Below are 21,023 nucleotides of genomic sequence, written 5' to 3'. Positions count from 1 at the left end.
GGATAAATAAGGGATAAATAATATTATTTATTACAGGTTGCAGTCAAAGTCAAAGCAACATAATGATACGATAAAGATAATCTGGAAAACCCTGACACACCCTGTAGTTGTCACTTTTGGAAAAGACGAGCGTCCCTCCAATCATCGCCGGTGACGTGTTTTTCAGGCTCTGGAGACAGGAGCTCATGTCAGAAATGTCATTGTGAGTCGCGTTTGTTTCTGCGCCGGAGCCGTTCGTTCCCTTTGCATCCAAAGAATCTCAAAGGCGGATTATTTGTGTCGACAGGAGAGAGATTTGCTGCTACGATACCGACGTCGAGAATCTCTGAGGAGGAACAAAGCGTGAGGTCCTGCAAGGTGAGTCTGTTTGTTTGCGGCTGCTTGGTGTTGCGCAAGATGAAATGGCCTTTTTCTCGCTATCGTTCCTCTCGTCGATTCATCGTGAGGTGTCGCTTCAGTTTGTTCAGAGAGATGTTTGCTTCCGCGCCCGCAGGTCATCGAAACATTTTACGGCTACGACGAAGACGTGTTGGTGGACTCGGACGGATCGTCCTTGTCTTTTCACACCGACAGAACCCCCGACACGGAACCCGAAGAGGTAGCCCGCCATTTCTGCCAGCGTATTGGCACCAAACATTCCTCTTCAGCCTGGAATCGGACTCGTCTTTGCGTCGCGGGTGCTTTGTCGCCGGTCTGACTGATTCTGGTACTAGTGCTGTGTTGCATTGGTGTGTGCATGAAGAGGCGGAGCTTCGCTACCGCCAGCTGACGCAAGAATATCAAGCGCTGCAACGAGCCTACGCTCTGCTAGCCCAGACCAGCGAAGGGGACTACGACGCCGAGAAGGAGATCAAGGTGGCGCCCCTTCCCGCAACCCCCGGCCGGGTCGCAGCCTCCCCGTTCTCACCCAGCCTCGGGTGTTCTCTGGTCTGAAAGGAGGAGGAGGAGCCTCCCTCCTCCTCCTTTCAGACCAGAGAAAAGCTGATGGTAGAAATGGGTCACTATCAAAGCAGAGTAGCAGATCTGGAGTCAGCGCTGAAGCAACAAGGACAGGTAAGCTCATCAATGAGCACACCTTTTTCTCAGACAAAATAGCTACATTCTTCAGTCACTCATTCGTCTGGCATTACTGGACCAACCCCCCCCCGAATGTGGCTGGGAAAATGCGGAGAAAAGCAAATGTCATTTTCCAGTCAACCAAAGAATTTGTGGATGAAAATGACACAACATTCCAAAGCTGTCCACGCGTTTGTCTCTTCTAGAATGTCAAGTGGGTGGAGGAGAAGCAGCTGCTGCGTCAGAGCAATCAGCAGTTGGCCGAAAAGGTGACGGAAAGAAAGGCGCTGGGCGGAGTCGCTTGGCGTCACACCCGTCGGGAAGCCCCGCAGATGAGGTCTGACTGTCTTTTCAGGTCAGGCGGATGGAGGCGGAAGAAGCGCGTCTGAAAGAGCACATCCAGGATATCCGAGACCAAAACGAACTGCTTGAGTTCCGCATCCTGGAGCTGGAGGTGGGAAGACTCGCACAAGCGTGTTGAGGCCAGAGATGTGACGGACGGACGGACGGACGGACGGATGCATGCCTCTGCCTTTCAGGAGAGGGAGTGGCGCTCCCCCGTCTTGAAGTTTCTGCAAGTCCGTTTCCCAGACGGCCTCAGCCCTTTGCAGATCTACTGCGAGGCCGAGGGCGTGAGCGTACGTAAGGCGTCCCTCGCAACCCTAACCTTAACCCGAGGTCCCAGAACACCTTACATTGCTCCTTGCGCCTTTCCCCCGGACATCGTCATCAGTGATCTGATGAAGAAGCTGGACATCCTGGGCTATAACGCCGTAAGTGTATGTCGAACTCCTTATGTTCGCACTCCACGAGACTCGGCGGCTCAAATGTGACTTTTGGAAGGCTTTGCGCTGAAAGAAGCTTGTTGACGCTGTGCCTTTGGGCTCTTCTATGTTCTGCAAGCAGAAGGGCTACCTGGATGAAGAGTTGGACTTCAGGAAGTGTTCCATGGACCAGGCTCATAAGGTAAGCCTCCCTCAAATCTCCCGCCGGACCACTGATGGACGAGGATTGCGGCCCAGAGGATCCTGGAGCTGGAGGCCATGTTGTACGAGGCGCTACCGCAGCGGGACTGCCCCGCCACGGACGGCGAAAAAGCCAGCCACGCTGGCGTGAATGACGTGCTGACGGCGGATCAGAGAGAAGAGCTTAGGAGCGCCGTGGACCAATGGAAGCGAGCCCTGATGTGCGAGTTGAGGGAGCGCGACGCTTGCATCCTCCAAGAGAGAATGGATCTGCTGCACAGCGCGCAACAGGTAAGGGCCCAAAGCCAGCCCGGCACTTACTTGCACGCTTACTGGCTTTTGAATGCCACTTTCCATTTGTCCGTCCTAGAGGAACAAAGAGCTGAAAGAATTCATCGAAGCTCAGAAGAGACAAATCAAACAATTGGAGGAGAAGTTTCTGTTTCTCTTTCTATTCTTCTCCTTGGCCTTCATTCTGTGGCCCTAACACCAGCTGGTGAGTGAGCTCCAGCGGCACCGCACTCGACACCTCCGATACACTGCCAGCCGGTCTCAGACGTTGGCAGACGCTCCGATGCCAACGTATACCCCCCGCCACGGTGACAGAGGCACCGCGTCACACCGGCGCTCATCCAATCAGAAGGCAGGAAAAGCAAATTCACATGCAGGGCACTTTTGAACCAGAAGAGAGCGCCACAAAAAACGGTTGTTGCCCCAAACGCGCACTAAAAAGGGTCAGAATAACAAGAGTCCCACTGGCCAGCCGGGGCCACCCGTCCAGCTGTTTCTTCAGGGGGGAAAAAAATTGGAGTCACCGGTGAGTACATTTTGCATTTAGCTCTGCTTTTCTGCTTCTGTCTTCAAGTGTGTGGCATCCTGCGATCAAAGATTCAGCCAACCCCAAAGCGGTTGACCTCAACGTCCCACCACCATGCCTACCAGAGCAGGTGACATGATGCTTTGGACATCCTTCCGTCTCAGATGCCCAAAAGTACTCTTTGCCACATCTGCGGCAATACGGTGTCTTTTCAAAGGTGCAAATAAATCCAGCGTGGGCGGAACACGCACGTCTTCGGTTTTTCCCGCTTTGTTTGTGTGACAGCTGTTGTGAAAATTTTATACAAATAAAGTTGTATAGTACAGGTTTGGCCAAGCCGCAACTCCCGAACCGCATGCGGCTCTTTTATGTTCATATCAACATTTGTGTGTGTGTGTGTGTGTGGGGGGGGGGGGGGTTGTGCGTGTTGGCTTCACTTGAGTTCAATTTGGTATTTTGGTCATAAGCGCATGTGGTGAAATTCCACAAAGTAGGATGGGCAAACACATTTCTTTAAACTATGAGTGTCAATTGGGCTCTCGAAATGGCAGGGAAAAGATGCACAGCAAAACGAAAATACGTAGATGAACACAGGACGTTTTAATCAGAGTGGGAAAGTTTCTATTTTTTGTTGAACGTGATGGCAAACCATTCTGCCTGATATGTCAGACCTCAGCGCATTTCAAAGATTCAAATCTTCAGCGCCATGCACTTCAGCTCACTCCATGCTAACATTGATCAGGCGTCGAACCCGCAACATCATGCTTAAGAGGTGGCCATGCTAACCAGTGCGCCATTATGTCAACGCATAATAACTAAGTCTACTGATCAAAACAGCGGTTACTATATGACGTCGCTACGTCGTGGTCACGTGACGCAGACAAGACGTCAATGGACGTGGGCAGAGTTAACTTGTTTAAAAGGGAGTGGGCAGAAGAAATATTTAATTTATTTAAATCTATTTTGAGTGCACACCATTATGCCAATGCATAACAACTGTAAATCTACTAAACAAAACAGCGGTTGCTATATGACATCTGCCACGTCGTGGTCACGTGACATACGTGACGTCGATGGGCGTAACTTTCGCCGGAATTCAAATCCGCGGGGAGAGTTAACTTGTTTAAAAGAGAGTGGGCAGAAGAACTATTTAATTTATTTAAATCTATTTGGTGTGTGCGCCATTATGTCAATGCATAACAACTGTAAGTCTACTAAACAAAACAGCGGTTGCTATAGGACGTCTGCCACGTCGTGGTCACGTGACGCGGACGTGACGTCGACGCCTACTTTACATCCCACCGATCACAGGACCCCTCGGCTGCATAACCGTGCCCCCTTCCCAACCAATCGGATTTGCTATACGCGAAAACGACGCCAATGGAAAGAGCTTCCGCCCAAATTTAAATCCGTGGGCGTGGCTCGCAGCAGGAAGTAGGAAAATGGCGGCGATGTTGACAAAGACACGGCGGATGGTAACTTACGACTAACAAGAGAAATATTTTTATTTTCTGCTTGCAACTGGACCGTCCAGAGCGTACACGGTAAGTACAACTCATCGTTTTTAAAAAGAAGTACTTTTGTTGCCCTGAAAAGCGAGTGAGCGTGGCGTTTGTGGGGGACGTCGAATTTCGACGATTCTTTCTGGTCAACGGTTGTAAATGATTGTGTTGATTAAAAAAGAAAACTTGATGTAACTCTACTTTTAACTGCCGTTTCAGATAGATTTGGAATTGCATCACATCCAATTTTGCCTAGAGCGTACACGGTAAGTAACACTCGTTGTGTTTAAGGAGATTTACGTTTGTAATAGCAGAAGTGTAGCCGCGTTGCGTTGTACGTGTGAATGTTGGTCCAGGCGAAATGTTAATGTTTAATTTCATTCCTTTAGGTTCCACGGTGTTTGTTGGCTGCAAGTTTTCCACTGCAAGAAGAGGCTCATATCATTGACCAGGAGCGAGCTACAATGGTGAGTAGCCATAACATTTATGTTAAACACTTCCTATTTCATGTCTAACAGTACTTGATTTAACAAATAACCATAAATAAATACAGTGTGGGCACTGAAGTTAACATATGTGATTATACTGCCTAATCTGTCACCGAGTAGATTGTTGCAAAGTAATATAAGATCCAAAGTTGTAATTCAGAATAGTTTTCAAAAGAAGGCCATTAGAATTATATACAAGTCTGATTACCCTGAACAAGCTATTAATTAAATCACAAATTCTTCAATTCAAAGATTTGGTAGATTATCAGACAAATAATGTCTAACAGTAATTGATTTAACACATCACGATAAGTAGATTGAGTGTGGGCACTCTCAAGTTAACATATTTGATTATACTGCCTAATCTGTTACAGAGTATGTTGTTGCCAAGTAATGTAGAATAGATCCAAAGTAGTAATCCAGAATAGTTTTGAAGAGGCCATTAGAATAATAAACAAATCTGATTACCTTGAACATAATAACAAGCTAAGTGTTTAATATGTCCTATGAAGTCAAAATTGGGCACCATCATGTGGTGAAATTTGGAATTGCATCACATCCAATTTTGCCTGGGAACAAACAGATTAAATAAATCTTAGTTTTGAATAAGCCACTCCTTCTCAAACAAGTAAACTCTGCCCATTTCGCGCAGTAGATGTTCTGTTAATATCTAGTATTTATACAAAGTCATAATTTAAATTGCTTTCAACCTTCATTCATCGGTTCAACCAACATTACTCGCTCTTATTACCAACTTGTATTGATTTAACTAAGCGTTTAATACTTCCTATCAGGTCTCAAGGCAAGATTTGGCAAAATACAGTTTCAGCAAATCCAATTTTGCCAGGGAACAAAAATAGATTAAATAAACTAAATAAGTCTTCTTCCCATTAAATAAATCAGAAAAGTCTGTCTTGTAACCAGTCCTCTTCAAACAAGTAAAGTCTGCCCATTTTGTGCCGTAGATTTTGTGTCTATGCCTAGTATTTAAACAAAATCATAATTTAAACGACTTCTTTCCTTCATTCACTTTGGAAATTTGGAATTGCAGCAAATCGAATTTTGCCAGGGAACAAAAATAGATCAATTAAACTAAATAAGTCTTCTTCCCATTAAATAAATTAAAAAAGTCTGTCTTGTAACCAGTCCTTTTCAAACAAGTAAATTCTGCCCATTTTGTGCCGTCGATTTTGTGTTAATGCCTAGTATTTATACAAAATCATAATTTAAAGGACTTCATTCCTTCATTCACTTTGGAAATTTGGAATTGCAGCACATCAAATTTTGCCTGGGAAGAAAAGTAGATTAAATAAATTTAATAAGTCTTACTACTTCCCATTAAATAAATTAAATACGTCTTACTTGTTCCCACTCCTTTTCAAAACAGTAGTTTAAAACGAGGGCCCTTCACTCAATCTTTAACCTCAACCCCGCACGTTGTGTTGTATCTGTGAATGTTGGTTGTGGCCAAATGATAGTTTTCTTTCATTCGTTTAGGTTCCAAGAAAACTTGATGTAACTCTACTTTTAACTGCCGTTTCAGATAAGCGGGTATTACGTCGCAGTCATGTGCCGCGGATATGACGTAATTGCCCGAACCTCCGCCAAAATTCAAATCTGTTGGCGCGATGGCCGTGAGCCACTGAGCAGCGACGATTATCAACGGAAATATCTTTATTTTCTGCTTGCAACTGGACCGTCTAGAGCGTACACGGTAAGTAACACTCATTGTGTTTAAGGAGATTTACGTTTGTAATAGCAGAAGTGTAGCCGCGTTGCGTTGTACGTGTGAAAATTGGTCGAGGCGAAATGTTAATGTTTAATTTCATTCCTTTAGGTTCCACGGTGTTTGTTGGCTGCAAGTTTTCCACTGCAAGAAGAGGCTCGTATCATTGACCAGGAGCGAGCTACAATGGTGAGTAGCCATAACATTTATGTTAAACACTTCCTATTTCATGTCTAACAGTACTTGATTTAACAAATAACCATAAATAAATACAGTGTGGGCACTGAAGTTAACATATGTGATTATACTGCCTAATCTGTCACCGAGTAGATTGTTGCAAAGTAATATAAGATCCAAAGTTGTAATTCAGAATAGTTTTCAAAAGAAGGCCATTAGAATTATATACAAGTCTGATTACCCTGAACAAGCTATTAATTAAATCACAAATTCTTCAATTCAAAGATTTGGTAGATTATCAGACAAATAATGTCTAACAGTAATTGATTTAACACATCACGATAAGTAGATTGAGTGTGGGCACTCTCAAGTTAACATATATGATTATACTGCCTAATCTGTTACAGAGTATGTTGTTGCCAAGTAATGTAGAATAGATCCAAAGTAGTAATCCAGAATAGTTTTGAAGAGGCCATTAGAATAATAAACAAATCTGATTACCTTGAACATAATAACAAGCTAAGTGTTTAATATGTCCTATGAAGTCAAAATTGGGCACCATCATGTGGTGAAATTTGGAATTGCATCACATCCAATTTTGCCTGGGAACAAACAGATTAAATAAATCTTAGTTTTGAATAAGCCACTCCTTCTCAAACAAGTAAACTCTGCCCATTTCGCGCAGTAGATGTTCTGTTAATATCTAGTATTTATACAAAGTCATAATTTAAATTGCTTTCAACCTTCATTCATCGGTTCAACCAACATTACTCGCTCTTATTACCAACTTGTATTGATTTAACTAAGCGTTTAATACTTCCTATCAGGTCTCAAGGCAAGATTTGGCAAAATACAATTTCAGCAAATCCAATTTTGCCAGGGAACAAAAATAGATTAAATAAACTAAATAAGTCTTCTTCCCATTAAATAAATCAGAAAAGTTTGTCTTGTAACCAGTCCTCTTCAAACAAGTAAAGTCTGCCCATTTTGTGACGTAGATTTTGTGTCTATGCCTAGTATTTAAACAAAATCATAATTTAAACGACTTCTTTCCTTCATTCACTTTGGAAATTTGGAATTGCAGCAAATCGAATTTTGCCAGGGAACAAAAATAGATCAATTAAACTAAATAAGTCTTCTTCCCATTAAATAAATTAAAAAAGTCTGTCTTGTAACCAGTCCTTTTCAAACAAGTAAAGTCTGCCCATTTTGTGACGTCGATTTTGTGTTAATGCCTAGTATTTATACAAAATCATAATTTAAAGGACTTCATTCCTTCATTCACTTTGGAAATTTGGAATTGCAGCACATCAAATTTTGCCTGGGAAGAAAAGTAGATTAAATAAATTTAATAAGTCTTACTACTTCCCATTAAATAAATTAAATACGTCTTACTTGTTCCCACTCCTTTTCAAAAAAGTAGTTTAAAACGAGGTCCCTTCACTCAACCTTTAACCCTATTTATTCACCTTCTAGGCTAAGTGTTGAAGGCTAAGTGTTAAAGGCTAAGTGTTAAAGGCTAAGTGTTAGAGGCTAAGTGCCAGAGGCTAGGCGCCAGAGGCGAGTTTTTGTGGGCTGAAGTTTTAGTGGGGTTAGTGTGAATACAATCCAAAAGAATACAACAGAATACAATACAATAGAATATAATACATAGATTAAATTCAATAGCTCTTACTACTTCCCATTAAATAAATTAAATACGTCTTACTTGTTCCCAATCCTTTTCAAAAAAGTAGTTTAAAACGAGGGCCCTTCACTCAACCTTTAACCTCAACCCCGCACGTCACATTGTGTTGTATCTGTGAATGTTGGTTGTGGCCAAATGATAGTTTTCTTTCATTCGTTTAGGTTCCACGGTGTTTGTTGGCTATGTTTTCCACTGTCAGAAGGATGAAAATACAAAGTACAACGCTTGGACGTGGGCGAAGACGTCACCGGTGAGTCCTTCCTTCCTATTTATTTACCTTCTAGATGCTAGAGGCTAAGTGTTAGAGGCTAAGTGTTAGAGGCTAAGTGTTAAAGGCAACACAATACGAACAACACAACACAATACGAACAACTCAACACAATATGAACAACACAATATGAACAACACAACACAATACGAACAACACAACACATTACGAACAACACAACACAATACGAACAACACAACGATACTGCACTGAACAACACGATACCGCACTGAGAAACACGATACCGCACTGAACAACACGATACCGCACTGAACAACACCATGCCGCACTGAACACCATGCCACACTGAACAACACCATCCCGCACTGAACAACACCATGCCGCACTAAATAACACCATGCCGCACTGAACAACACCATGCCTCACTGAACGACACCATGCCGCACTGAAAGACACTATGCCGCACTGAACGACACCATGCCGCACTGAAAGACACCATCCCGCACTGAACACCATGCCGCACTGAACAACACCATCCTGCACTGAACAACACCATCCCGCACTGAACAACACCATGCCGCACTGAACAACATTATGCCGCACTGAACATTATGCCGCACTGAACAACACCATGCCGCACTGAACAACACCATGCCGCACTGAACAACATTATGCCGCACTGAACAACACCATGCCGCACTGAACAACACCATGCCGCACTGAACAACACCATGCCGCACTGAACAACACCATGCCGCACTGAACAACATTATGCCGCACTGAACAACACCATGCCGCACTGAAAAACACCATCCTGCACTGAACAACACCATTCCTTATTGAACACCATGCCGCACTGAACAACACCATCCCGCACTGAACAACACCATCCCGCACTGAACACCATGCCGCACTGAACAACATTATGCCGCACTGAACAACACCATGCCGCACTGAACAACACCATGCCGCACTGAACAACACCATGCCGCACTGAACAACATTATAACGCACTGAACAACACCATCCCGCACTGAACAACACCATGCCGCACTAAACAACATTATGCCGCACTGAACAACATTATGCCGAAATGAACAACACCATGCTGCACTGAACAACACCATGCCGCACTGAACAACACCATGCCGCACTGAACAACACCATGCCGCACTGAACAACACCATGCCGCACTGAACAACACGATCCCGCATTGAACACCATCCCGCACTGAACAACACCATGTCTCACTGAACAACACCATGCCGCACTGAACAACACCATGCCGCACTGAACAACACCATGCCGCACTGAACAACACCATTCCGCACTGAACAACACCATGCCGCACTGAACAACATTATGCTGCACTGAACAACACCATGCCGCACTGAACAACACCATGCCGCACTGAAAAACATTATGCCGCACTGAACAACACCATGCCGCACTGAACAACACCATCCCGAACTGAACAACACCATGCCGCATTGAACAACACCATGCCGCACTGAACAACACCATCCTGCACTGAACAACACCATCCCGCACTGAACAACACCATGCCGCACTGAACAACACCATGCCGCACTGAACAACACCATGCCGCAATGAACAACACCATCCCGCACTGAACAACATTATGCCGCACTGAACAACATTATGCCGCACTGAACTACATTATGCCGCACTGAACAACATTATGCCGCACTGAACAACATTATGCCGCACTGAACAACATTATGCCGCACTGAACAACACCATGCCGCACTGAGCAACACCATGCCGCACTGAACAACACCATGCCGCACTGAACAACACCATGCCGCACTGAACAACACGATACCGCATTGAACAACACCATGCCGCACTGAACAACACCATCCTGCACTGAACAACACCATCCCGCACTGAACAACACCATGCCGCACTGAACAACATTATGCCGCACTGAACAACATTATGCCGCACTGAACAACACCATGCCGCACTGAACAACACCATCCCGCACTGAACAACACCATTCCGCACTGAACAACACCATGCCGCACTGAACAACATTACGCTGCACTGAACAACACCATGCCGCACTGAACAACACCATTCCGCACTGAACAACACCATGCCGCACTGAACAACATTACGCTGCACTGAACAACACCATGCCGCACTGAACAACACCATGCCGCACTGAACAACACCATGCCGCATTGAACAACACCATGCCGCATTGAACAACACCATGCCGCACTGAACAACACCATCCTGCACTGAACAACACCATGCCGCATTGAACAACACCATGCCGCATTGAACAACACCATGCCGCACTGAACAACACCATGCCGCACTGAACAACACCATGCCGCAATGAACAACACCATCCCGCACTGAACAACACCATGCCGCATTGAACAACACCATGCCGCACTGAACAACACCATCCTGCACTGAACAACACCATGCCGCACTGAACAACACCATGCCGCACTGAACAACACCATGCCGCACTGAACAACATTATGCCGCACTGAACAACATTATGCCGCACTAAACAACATTATGTCGCACTGAACAACACCATGCCGCACTGAACAACACCATGCCGCACTGAACAACATTATGCCGCACTGAACAACACGATCCCGCATTGAACAACACCATCCCGCAGTGAACAACACCATGCCGCATTGAACAACACCATGCCGCACTGAACAACACCATGCTGCACTGAACAACATTATGCTGCACTGAACAACACGATCCTGCATTGAACAACACCATGCCGCACTGAACAACACCATCCTGCACTGAACAACACCATGCCGCACTGAACAACATTATGCCGCACTGAACAACACCATGCCGCACTGAACAACACCATGCCTTACTGAACAACACCATGCCGCACTGAACAACACGACGTCGCACTGAATAACACGACGCCGCACAGAACAACACGACGCCGCACAGAATAACACAATACCGCACAGAACAACACAATACCGCACAAACAGTTTTAGATAATATTACGTCGCAGTCATGTGACGCGGACATGACGTCAATAGGCGGAACTCACGGCAAAATTATAATCCGTGGGCGTGGCTTGCAACAGGAAGTAGGAAAGCGGCAATTCTGGCAAACAAGACACAGCGGTTAGTAACACGATGACTAACAAGGCAAATATTTTTGTTTTCAGCTTGCAACTTGACCGTCTAGAGCGTACAAGGTAATTACAACTGTTTTTTTTTAGCCCTGAAAAGCGAGGGAGTGTGGCGTTTGGGAGGAATGTCGAACTCGGCGTCTGCTTCCAGCCACAGACGCCAAATTTCGACGATTATTTCGACTGGTCAATGGTTGTAAATTATTGCGTTGACTAAAAACTTTATTTAACTCTACTCTTAACTTTGCCGTTTCAGATATGCGGGTATTACACCGCGGAAATGACGTCAATAGGCTGAACTCTCGCCAAAATTCAAATCTGTGGGCGCAATGGCCTTGAGCGAGACACCGGATACAAACACGACGATTATCAACAGAAATATCTTTATTTTCTGCTTGCAAGTGGACCGTCTAGAGCGTACACGGTAAGTACAACTCATTGTGTTTAAAATGATTTACGTTTGTGTAGTTTGCGTTGCGTTGTATCTGTGAATGTTGGTTGAGGCTAAATGTTAATGTTTAATTTCATTCCTTTAGGTTCCACGGTGTTTGTTGGCTGTATGTTTTCCACTGCAAGAAGAGGCTCGTATCATTGACCAGCAGGAGCTACAATGGTGAGTACCCCTTTCGTCTTCCATTTATGTTAAACACTTCCTATTTCATGTCTAACAGTACTCGATTTAACAAATAACCATAAATAAATACAGTGTGGGCAGTCACGTTAACATATGTGATTATCCTGCCTAATATGTTTATCACAAATATGTCACTAATCACTAATATGTTTATTTGTTTATCACAACACCTTTGGACCTTCAGCAATCGATTATTTCCCTTCATCTACATAGAGACAGAACGATGGTGTCTTAAACATCTCATTCATTTCACCAAATAACTTCACGCAGGTGGATAACGGCCGTCTCGGTCACGCTATGTTGCGTGATGCAGTTTTGAAGAACCAAATGCATTTATTCAATGAATAAGTCAAGCTAGTTCTATGTTTATGATGTTGTAAGTTACGGTACCGATTGAAGTTGAGTTCGAAGCCAGTGGAAAACAGCGCTGCGTTTGTGCTCTCCAGGTACAAATGTTGTGATCTCTGACTGACGACCGGGCGAGACTCGAGTAAGAGATGTCCAAACGAGCTCCGGCAGGGCGGGCCAAGGCGGAGCGAACGGACGCCCTTCAGGCCGCCAATGACGAGCTGAGAACCAAACTGATGGACGTCCAGTTAGAACTTCAGCAGGAGAAGAACAAGGTGAAAACCTCAACAGACAGACACTGCCTGCCTCCCTGCCTGCCTCCCTGCCTGCCTCCCTCCCTCCCTCCCAGTTTTCCCGATGTAGATTAGACATGCGTGTGCCATGACTGTGTCAGCCTACATCAACAAATGCACCGAGGACGTCAGCACCACTAAGAATATCATCACCCGGGGCAACCAACGACCCTGGATGACTGAGGAGGTACGTCAAACGCTACGAGCGCGGAACTCTGCCTTCAAGTCTGGCGACAAGGAGACACTGAGGACAGCGAGAGCCAACTTGAACCGTGCCATCAGGATAGCGAAGCGAGACCGCAGTCGAAAATTTCAGGATCGTTTCCACGACGTCAAAAACATCAGGAGTATGTGGCAAGGCATACGGGCGATTACAGACTACAACTCACTCTCCCCCCCCCCCCGGTGGGTGTAGTTGATGCTGACTTTCTAAATGGTCTAAATAACTTCTTTGGGAGGTTCGAGGCACTAAACGGCACTCCAGCAGTTAAAACTGTCCCCCATCAGGAAGAGGAGGTACTTTGCCTTGACTCCGCCGATGTGTTGAAGACCCTGAGGAGAGTCAACCCCTGTAAGGCCCCTGGCCCCGACAACATTCCTGGGCGTGTGTTCAGGGAATGTGCAAGTCATCTGGCTGGGGTCATCACAGACATTTTTAACACCTCGCTGGGCCAAGCCACAGTGCCGGCGTGCTTTAAGACTGCCTCCATCATTCCGGTGCCGAAGAAACCTCAAATCACCTCATTTAATGATTACCGGCCTGTTGCACTGACTCCGGTTATGATGAAGTGCTTCGAAAGGCTGCTTAAAGGTCACATCGTTTCCAGACTCCCCCTATTATTTGACCCGTTCCAGTTTGCCGACCGGCAAAACCGCTCCACTCAGGACGCCATCTCCTCCGTTCTTCACCTGAGCCTGGCTCACCTGGAGGAGAAGAACACCCATGTGCGGAGGCTGTTCCTGGACTTCAGCTCAGCGTTTGACACCATCATCCCACAGCATCTGGTAGGAAAATTGGAACACCTGGGCTTCAACACCCTCCTTCGCAACTGGCTGCTAGACTTCCTCAGCAACAGACCTCAGTCAGTCCGGGTCGGACAGAACACCTCTGATGTCATCACCCTCAGCACAGGCTCCCTTCAGGGCTGCGTCCTGAGCTCCCTGCTGTTCACCCTGATGACACACGACTGCGTCCTCAGGTTCACCACCAATCACATCGTGAAGTCAGCAGACGACACAACGGTGGTGGGGCTCATCAGAGACAACAACGACCTGGACTACAGAGAGGAGGTGGAGCAGCTGGTGGGCTGGTGCAGAGAAAACAGCCTGATCCTGAATGAGGAGAAGATGAAGGAGATCATCGTCGACTTCAGGAAAAAACAGCCTCACCACGCTCCACTGATCATCAACAGCTCAGCTGTGGAGGTGGTCAGCACCACCAAATTCCTGGGGGTCCACATCACAGAAGACCTCACCTGGACTATGAACACTACGGCACTGGTCAAGAGGGCACAGAAGCGCTTGTACTTACAGCGGAGGATGAGGAGAGCCCACCTGCCCCCACCCATCATGAGGACGTTCTACAGGAGCACCATAGAGAGCATTCTGACAAGCTGTCTCTCTGTGTGGTGTGGAGGCTGCACCGCCTCCGATTGGAAGAACGTGAGGAGAGTGGTGAGGACAGCAGAGAGGATCATAGGGGCTCCTCTTCCCTCCATTCAGGACATTTCATCTCAGCGCTGCATGTCCCGTGCCCGTAACATCATCAATGACCCATCACACCCCCACCATGGACTGTTCTCCCTGCTGCCCTCTGGGAAGAGGTTTGCAGCATCCGCTGCAGGTCCACCAGGTTCTGCAACAGCTTTTTCCCTGCTGTCATCAGACTGTTGAACACTAGAACTGTTGAGCTCTAAACTGAACTCTGCATCACACATTCACAGAACTGTACTTTATGACACTACGGACCTCTATCTTGCACTATCTCGCACTACCAACTTTACTGAACTTGTATAAACCCTTTAAATAGAAGTTTAATACATGGTTTAGCATTCCTCTGCACACTCTTGAATACTGTTTTGCCTACTTGCACTATTGCATAATTATCACTGCTGCACTTTATACTTATTTTTAATATATATATATATATATATATATATATTATATGTATATATATATATATTTTCATAGGATATGTTACTTCTATTCAACTGCAATATCACTACTTTGTTGTAAGACGTATGCAACGGAATTTCGTTTTGTATGCACCATGTGCAGACAAGATGACAATAAAGTTTGTCTAAGTCTAAGTCTAAGTCATGTCAGGTCAGCTGTCTGGAGAGAGAGAGAAGTCAGGACCTGCGGGCGGAGCACCACCGTGCCACCGCCGCCATGACGGAACTCAAAAGCAAACTCCATGAGGAGAAGCAGAAAGAGTTAGCCATTACCAGGGAGACATTACTGCGGCAGCATGAAATGGAGCTGATGAGAGTGATCAAAATCAAAGATGGAGAGATCCAGCGACTGAATGCCTTGGTCCTCAGCCTGAGGGACGGCTCCATGGACAAGGTGATCCGCTCTATCCGTGTCTGACTATCCGCACGCCACGTCGGGCTTCGATGCGGCCGCTACCGTATTGTGTAGCTTGTCCCCAGTAAGCGTCGCGGCGCTCCGTTGCGGTCTCAACGGCCCGGTGTGGCGCAATGTCTGCTCAGGTGAGGAGGGGGGGCGCTTTGCTGGCGGAGGTGGAGGAGACGCGGCGGTGTCGGGAGACCGAGCGGTGTCGCCTCCACCAGGAGCGCGGAAGAAGCCCTGGCAGCGGCCCAGCAGGCCTGGCAGTCCCGAGCGGCCGAGCTCCGATCGGCTCATCACCAGCATCGGGAGGAGCTGAGCCGAACCAAGAGAGACTGCGAGAGGGAGATCCGCCGACTGGTAGGACTGATCAGATGCGCGGTGCGTGGCTATGTTCCCAATTTCGTTGTATACCTGCAGTGCAATGACACCTAAGGCATTCTATTCTATTCTATTTCACAAGAAGAAAATGTCCGGTTGCTCGCTTCGCTTTTGTCACAGCAAAGGTGTTCCAGTCGATTCAAGAAAAAAAATTGGCCGGTTGCTCTCTTTGTTTTTGTCACAATTCTGGCAAATGAGTTTGCCCGCCTGCCTGAGCGCTCCCCGTTTGTACATCCAGACGGATGAGATCAAGCTGAAAGACAGAGCGGTTAGTGTTTTGGATGAAGCCCTGGGGCCGGCCACGTCCACCGCCTTCAGCTGCAGACTCAGGCTGCCGAGCAGCAGATCGCTGCCCTGAGGGATTCCCAAAGGGCGGGCCTAAACTACCCTGGAAGTGGGGTCAACGCCGCTACTAGCAATCCTCTTCATTGCGTAAGCCACCTCATCACACACTTGCAGTACGCATGACTTAGTTCGTTGCTGGAGGAAGGTAGCACAAAAACAGTTTTGAACTTTGAACGAGTGCTTGTGTGTGTGTGTTGCGGGGCGTTTTCAGTCTCAGGAGGATCGGGACACGCGACGGTTTCATCTGAAAATCGCTGAGCTCAGCGCAGTCATCAGGAACCTGGAGGATCGAAACGCCCTGCTTTCTGAAGAGCGCAATGAACTGGTAATTTATTGACGGCACGCTTGAAGGTTTGCGCTACGTTTGATGCGCGCCATCCAGCGAGGCACCCATTGCGCTTGCTTATTAGTTGAGCGGCGCGTCGAGTCGGTTGCCTGGTAGATGTCTTTTATTGGGAGCCAAAGCCACGATTCCGTTCAAACCGATGCAAAAGGAATGGATACGTTCTGGCCCGCGTGTTGTGCGTCTTTCACATCCCGCACTTCATGCTTGCAGCTAAAGCGACTGAGAGAAACAGAAAGCCAGTTTCTGCCACTCCTGTACAAAAACAAACGCCTGAGCAGGAAGAATGAAGAACTCTCGCTGGTGCTGTGTCGCCTTGAAAACAAAGTGCGCTTTGTCACCCAGGAGAACGAGGAGATGGCAAGCTTGGTAAGTCGACGCGGACAACGGCGGCGTGCCAACAGAGTCCACTGCATTTGTGTTCCACAGAGAAGGCCTAGTTCGCTCAATGACCTGGACCGCGGTTGCGGCCAGCAGGACGGTGAAATGGAGTTCCTTCAAGTTGTGGAGCAGCGGCACATCATCGACGACTTGTCCAAGGTCTTCAGGCAGGCGACTCGGTGCACGTACGGCAGCGCCACGCTCGCTCGCTGTCGCCAGGAAACCTTTTCCGTCCAAAGCTTGGCCGGCGGCCGCCATCCAAAAAATTGGCCCCTTAAATTCCGACCTTTCAAGCAGGAGCATTGTGCGCACGCGTTTGAACACGCTTTAGACTTGTTTTGCCGTTTTCAGCAGCTCAAAGCTCCCGTTTTGTCAGCGCCTTTGCCACTCGCTGTGCGCTGAAAACGACGGACTTGCCCGGCTGCTCAGCCCGTCAACCATGAGCCGCGAGCGCGACATCATTGTCCGTAGGCAGCTAGTGGCAAAATGCACCCTGTTAGAGTTGCGCTCGCTCCAACTTATTTTGCAAGAACCACACGGGAGACAAGTAAGTTCTTTTGGACACCTGCAGGTGGAGAGTCCATCCGTTGTACGAATGAAGTCTGACTCTCGGCTCCTGCACGAGCATTTTAATTAAGAGAAACAGGGTGGGTGTAAGAGTGGATTGAATAGAGGAAGCCCTTGACCTCTAGTCAAAACATAGCAAGGGGTGTTTTACGACTTTGTGTAGGAAGGGATAAGCGATAGGGATAAATAAGGGATAAATAATATTATTTATTACAGGTTGCAGTCAAAGTCAAAGCAACATAATGATACGATAAAGATAATCTGGAAAACCCTGACACACCCTGTAGTTGTCACTTTTGGAAAAGACGAGCGTTCCTCCAATCATCGCCGGTGACGTGTTTTTCAGGCTCTGGAGACAGGAGCTCATGTCAGAAATGTCATTGTGAGTCGCGTTTGTTTCTGCGCCGGAGCCGTTCGTTCCCTTTGCATCCAAAGAATCTCAAAGGCGGATTATTTGTGTCGACAGGAGAGAGATTTGCTGCTACGATACCGACGTCGAGAATCTCTGAGGAGGAACAAAGCGTGAGGTCCTGCAAGGTGAGTCTGTTTGTTTGCGGCTGCTTGGTGTTGCGCAAGATGAAATGGCCTTTTTCTCGCTATCGTTCCTCTCGTCGATTCATCGTGAGGTGTCGCTTCAGTTTGTTCAGAGAGATGTTTGCTTCCGCGCCCGCAGGTCATCGAAACATTTTACGGCTACGACGAAGACGTGTTGGTGGACTCGGACGGATCGTCCTTGTCTTTTCACACCGACAGAACCCCCGACACGGAACCCGAAGAGGTAGCCCGCCATTTCTGCCAGCGTATTGGCACCAAACATTCCTCTTCAGCCTGGAATCGGACTCGTCTTTGCGTCGCGGGTGCTTTGTCGCCGGTCTGACTGATTCTGGTACTAGTGCTGTGTTGCATTGGTGTGTGCATGAAGAGGCGGAGCTTCGCTACCGCCAGCTGACGCAAGAATATCAAGCGCTGCAACGAGCCTACGCTCTGCTAGCCCAGACCAGCGAAGGGGACTACGACGCCGAGAAGGAGATCAAGGTGGCGCCCCTTCCCGCAACCCCCGGCCGGGTCGCAGCCTCCCCGTTCTCACCCAGCCTCGGGTGTTCTCTGGTCTGAAAGGAGGAGGAGGAGCCTCCCTCCTCCTCCTTTCAGACCAGAGAAAAGCTGATGGTAGAAATGGGTCACTATCAAAGCAGAGTAGCAGATCTGGAGTCAGCGCTGAAGCAACAAGGACAGGTAAGCTCATCAATGAGCACACCTTTTTCTCAGACAAAATAGCTACATTCTTCAGTCACTCATTCGTCTGGCATTACTGGACCAACCCCCCCCCGAATGTGGCTGGGAAAATGCGGAGAAAAGCAAATGTCATTTTCCAGTCAACCAAAGAATTTGTGGATGAAAATGACACAACATTCCAAAGCTGTCCACGCGTTTGTCTCTTCTAGAATGTCAAGTGGGTGGAGGAGAAGCAGCTGCTGCGTCAGAGCAATCAGCAGTTGGCCGAAAAGGTGACGGAAAGAAAGGCGCTGGGCGGAGTCGCTTGGCGTCACACCCGTCGGGAAGCCCCGCAGATGAGGTCTGACTGTCTTTTCAGGTCAGGCGGATGGAGGCGGAAGAAGCGCGTCTGAAAGAGCACATCCAGGATATCCGAGACCAAAACGAACTGCTTGAGTTCCGCATCCTGGAGCTGGAGGTGGGAAGACTCGCACAAGCGTGTTGAGGCCAGAGATGTGACGGACGGACGGACGGACGGACGGATGCATGCCTCTGCCTTTCAGGAGAGGGAGTGGCGCTCCCCCGTCTTGAAGTTTCTGCAAGTCCGTTTCCCAGACGGCCTCAGCCCTTTGCAGATCTACTGCGAGGCCGAGGGCGTGAGCGTACGTAAGGCGTCCCTCGCAACCCTAACCTTAACCCGAGGTCCCAGAACACCTTACATTGCTCCTTGCGCCTTTCCCCCGGACATCGTCATCAGTGATCTGATGAAGAAGCTGGACATCCTGGGCTATAACGCCGTAAGTGTATGTCGAACTCCTTATGTTCGCACTCCACGAGACTCGGCGGCTCAAATGTGACTTTTGGAAGGCTTTGCGCTGAAAGAAGCTTGTTGACGCTGTGCCTTTGGGCTCTTCTATGTTCTGCAAGCAGAAGGGCTACCTGGATGAAGAGTTGGACTTCAGGAAGTGTTCCATGGACCAGGCTCATAAGGTAAGCCTCCCTCAAATCTCCCGCCGGACCACTGATGGACGAGGATTGCGGCCCAGAGGATCCTGGAGCTGGAGGCCATGTTGTACGAGGCGCTACCGCAGCGGGACTGCCCCGCCACGGACGGCGAAAAAGCCAGCCACGCTGGCGTGAATGACGTGCTGACGGCGGATCAGAGAGAAGAGCTTAGGAGCGCCGTGGACCAATGGAAGCGAGCCCTGATGTGCGAGTTGAGGGAGCGCGACGCTTGCATCCTCCAAGAGAGAATGGATCTGCTGCACAGCGCGCAACAGGTAAGGGCCCAAAGCCAGCCCGGCACTTACTTGCACGCTTACTGGCTTTTGAATGCCACTTTCCATTTGTCCGTCCTAGAGGAACAAAGAGCTGAAAGAATTCATCGAAGCTCAGAAGAGACAAATCAAACAATTGGAGGAGAAGTTTCTGTTTCTCTTTCTATTCTTCTCCTTGGCCTTCATTCTGTGGCCCTAACACCAGCTGGTGAGTGAGCTCCAGCGGCACCGCACTCGACACCTCCGATACACTGCCAGCCGGTCTCAGACGTTGGCAGACGCTCCGATGCCAACGTATACCCCCCGCCACGGTGACAGAGGCACCGCGTCACACCGGCGCTCATCCAATCAGAAGGCAGGAAAAGCAAATTCACATGCAGGGCACTTTTGAACCAGAAGAGAGCGCCACAAAAAACGGTTGTTGCCCCAAACGCGCACTAAAAAGGGTCAGAATAACAAGAGTCCCACTGGCCAGCCGGGGCCACCCGTCCAGCTGTTTCTTCAGGGGGGAAAAAAATTGGAGTCACCGGTGAGTACATTTTGCATTTAGCTCTGCTTTTCTGCTTCTGTCTTCAAGTGTGTGGCATCCTGCGATCAAAGATTCAGCCAACCCCAAAGCGGTTGACCTCAACGTCCCACCACCATGCCTACCAGAGCAGGTGACATGATGCTTTGGACATCCTTCCGTCTCAGATGCCCAAAAGTACTCTTTGCCACATCTGCGGCAATACGGTGTCTTTTCAAAGGTGCAAATAAATCCAGCGTGGGCGGAACACGCACGTCTTCGGTTTTTCCCGCTTTGTTTGTGTGACAGCTGTTGTGAAAATTTTATACAAATAAAGTTGTATAGTACAGGTTTGG

The 21,023-nt window shown here is 47.8% G+C and overlaps 2 protein-coding genes across 2 annotated transcripts; both read left to right on the top strand.

The window, feature by feature from the left end:
- Positions 1 to 950: 950 nt before the first annotated feature.
- Positions 951 to 1,805, top strand: LOC148385836 (janus kinase and microtubule-interacting protein 3-like). The gene is made up of 3 exons (XM_088397585.1): positions 951 to 1,053; positions 1,263 to 1,325; positions 1,412 to 1,805. The coding sequence occupies exons 1-3, from the start codon at positions 985 to 987 to the stop codon at positions 1,535 to 1,537; spliced, it is 258 nt and encodes an 85-aa protein (XP_088253711.1). The 5' UTR covers positions 951 to 984; the 3' UTR covers positions 1,538 to 1,805.
- A 16,998-nt stretch (positions 1,806 to 18,803) lies between these two features.
- LOC148385835 (janus kinase and microtubule-interacting protein 3-like) lies at positions 18,804 to 19,658 on the top strand. Its single transcript, XM_088397581.1, has 3 exons — positions 18,804 to 18,906; positions 19,116 to 19,178; positions 19,265 to 19,658. The coding sequence occupies exons 1-3, from the start codon at positions 18,838 to 18,840 to the stop codon at positions 19,388 to 19,390; spliced, it is 258 nt and encodes an 85-aa protein (XP_088253707.1). The 5' UTR covers positions 18,804 to 18,837; the 3' UTR covers positions 19,391 to 19,658.
- The last annotated feature ends 1,365 nt before the right edge of the window (positions 19,659 to 21,023 follow it).

The sequence above is a fragment of the Syngnathus floridae genome, chromosome 15, assembly GCF_059516105.1.
Source record: "Syngnathus floridae isolate MCC-2025c chromosome 15, RoL_Sflo_1.0, whole genome shotgun sequence".
NCBI lineage: Eukaryota > Metazoa > Chordata > Actinopteri > Syngnathiformes > Syngnathidae > Syngnathus > Syngnathus floridae.
This window is presented reverse-complemented; position numbering and strand designations above follow the sequence as displayed.

What these genes read in the sequence shown, in the direction of transcription:
- LOC148385836 (XM_088397585.1), top strand. Translation starts at nt 985, where the DNA reads ATGGTAGAAATGGGTCACTATCAAAGCAGAGTAGCAGATCTGGAGTCA. An exon ending in CGCTGAAGCAACAAGGACAG is followed by an intron (nt 1,054 to 1,262) that starts GTAAGCTCATCA and finishes TGTCTCTTCTAG; the next exon opens with AATGTCAAGTGGGTGGAGGA. An exon ending in ATCAGCAGTTGGCCGAAAAG is followed by an intron (nt 1,326 to 1,411) that starts GTGACGGAAAGA and finishes CTGTCTTTTCAG; the next exon opens with GTCAGGCGGATGGAGGCGGA.
- LOC148385835 (XM_088397581.1), top strand. Translation starts at nt 18,838, where the DNA reads ATGGTAGAAATGGGTCACTATCAAAGCAGAGTAGCAGATCTGGAGTCA. An exon ending in CGCTGAAGCAACAAGGACAG is followed by an intron (nt 18,907 to 19,115) that starts GTAAGCTCATCA and finishes TGTCTCTTCTAG; the next exon opens with AATGTCAAGTGGGTGGAGGA. An exon ending in ATCAGCAGTTGGCCGAAAAG is followed by an intron (nt 19,179 to 19,264) that starts GTGACGGAAAGA and finishes CTGTCTTTTCAG; the next exon opens with GTCAGGCGGATGGAGGCGGA.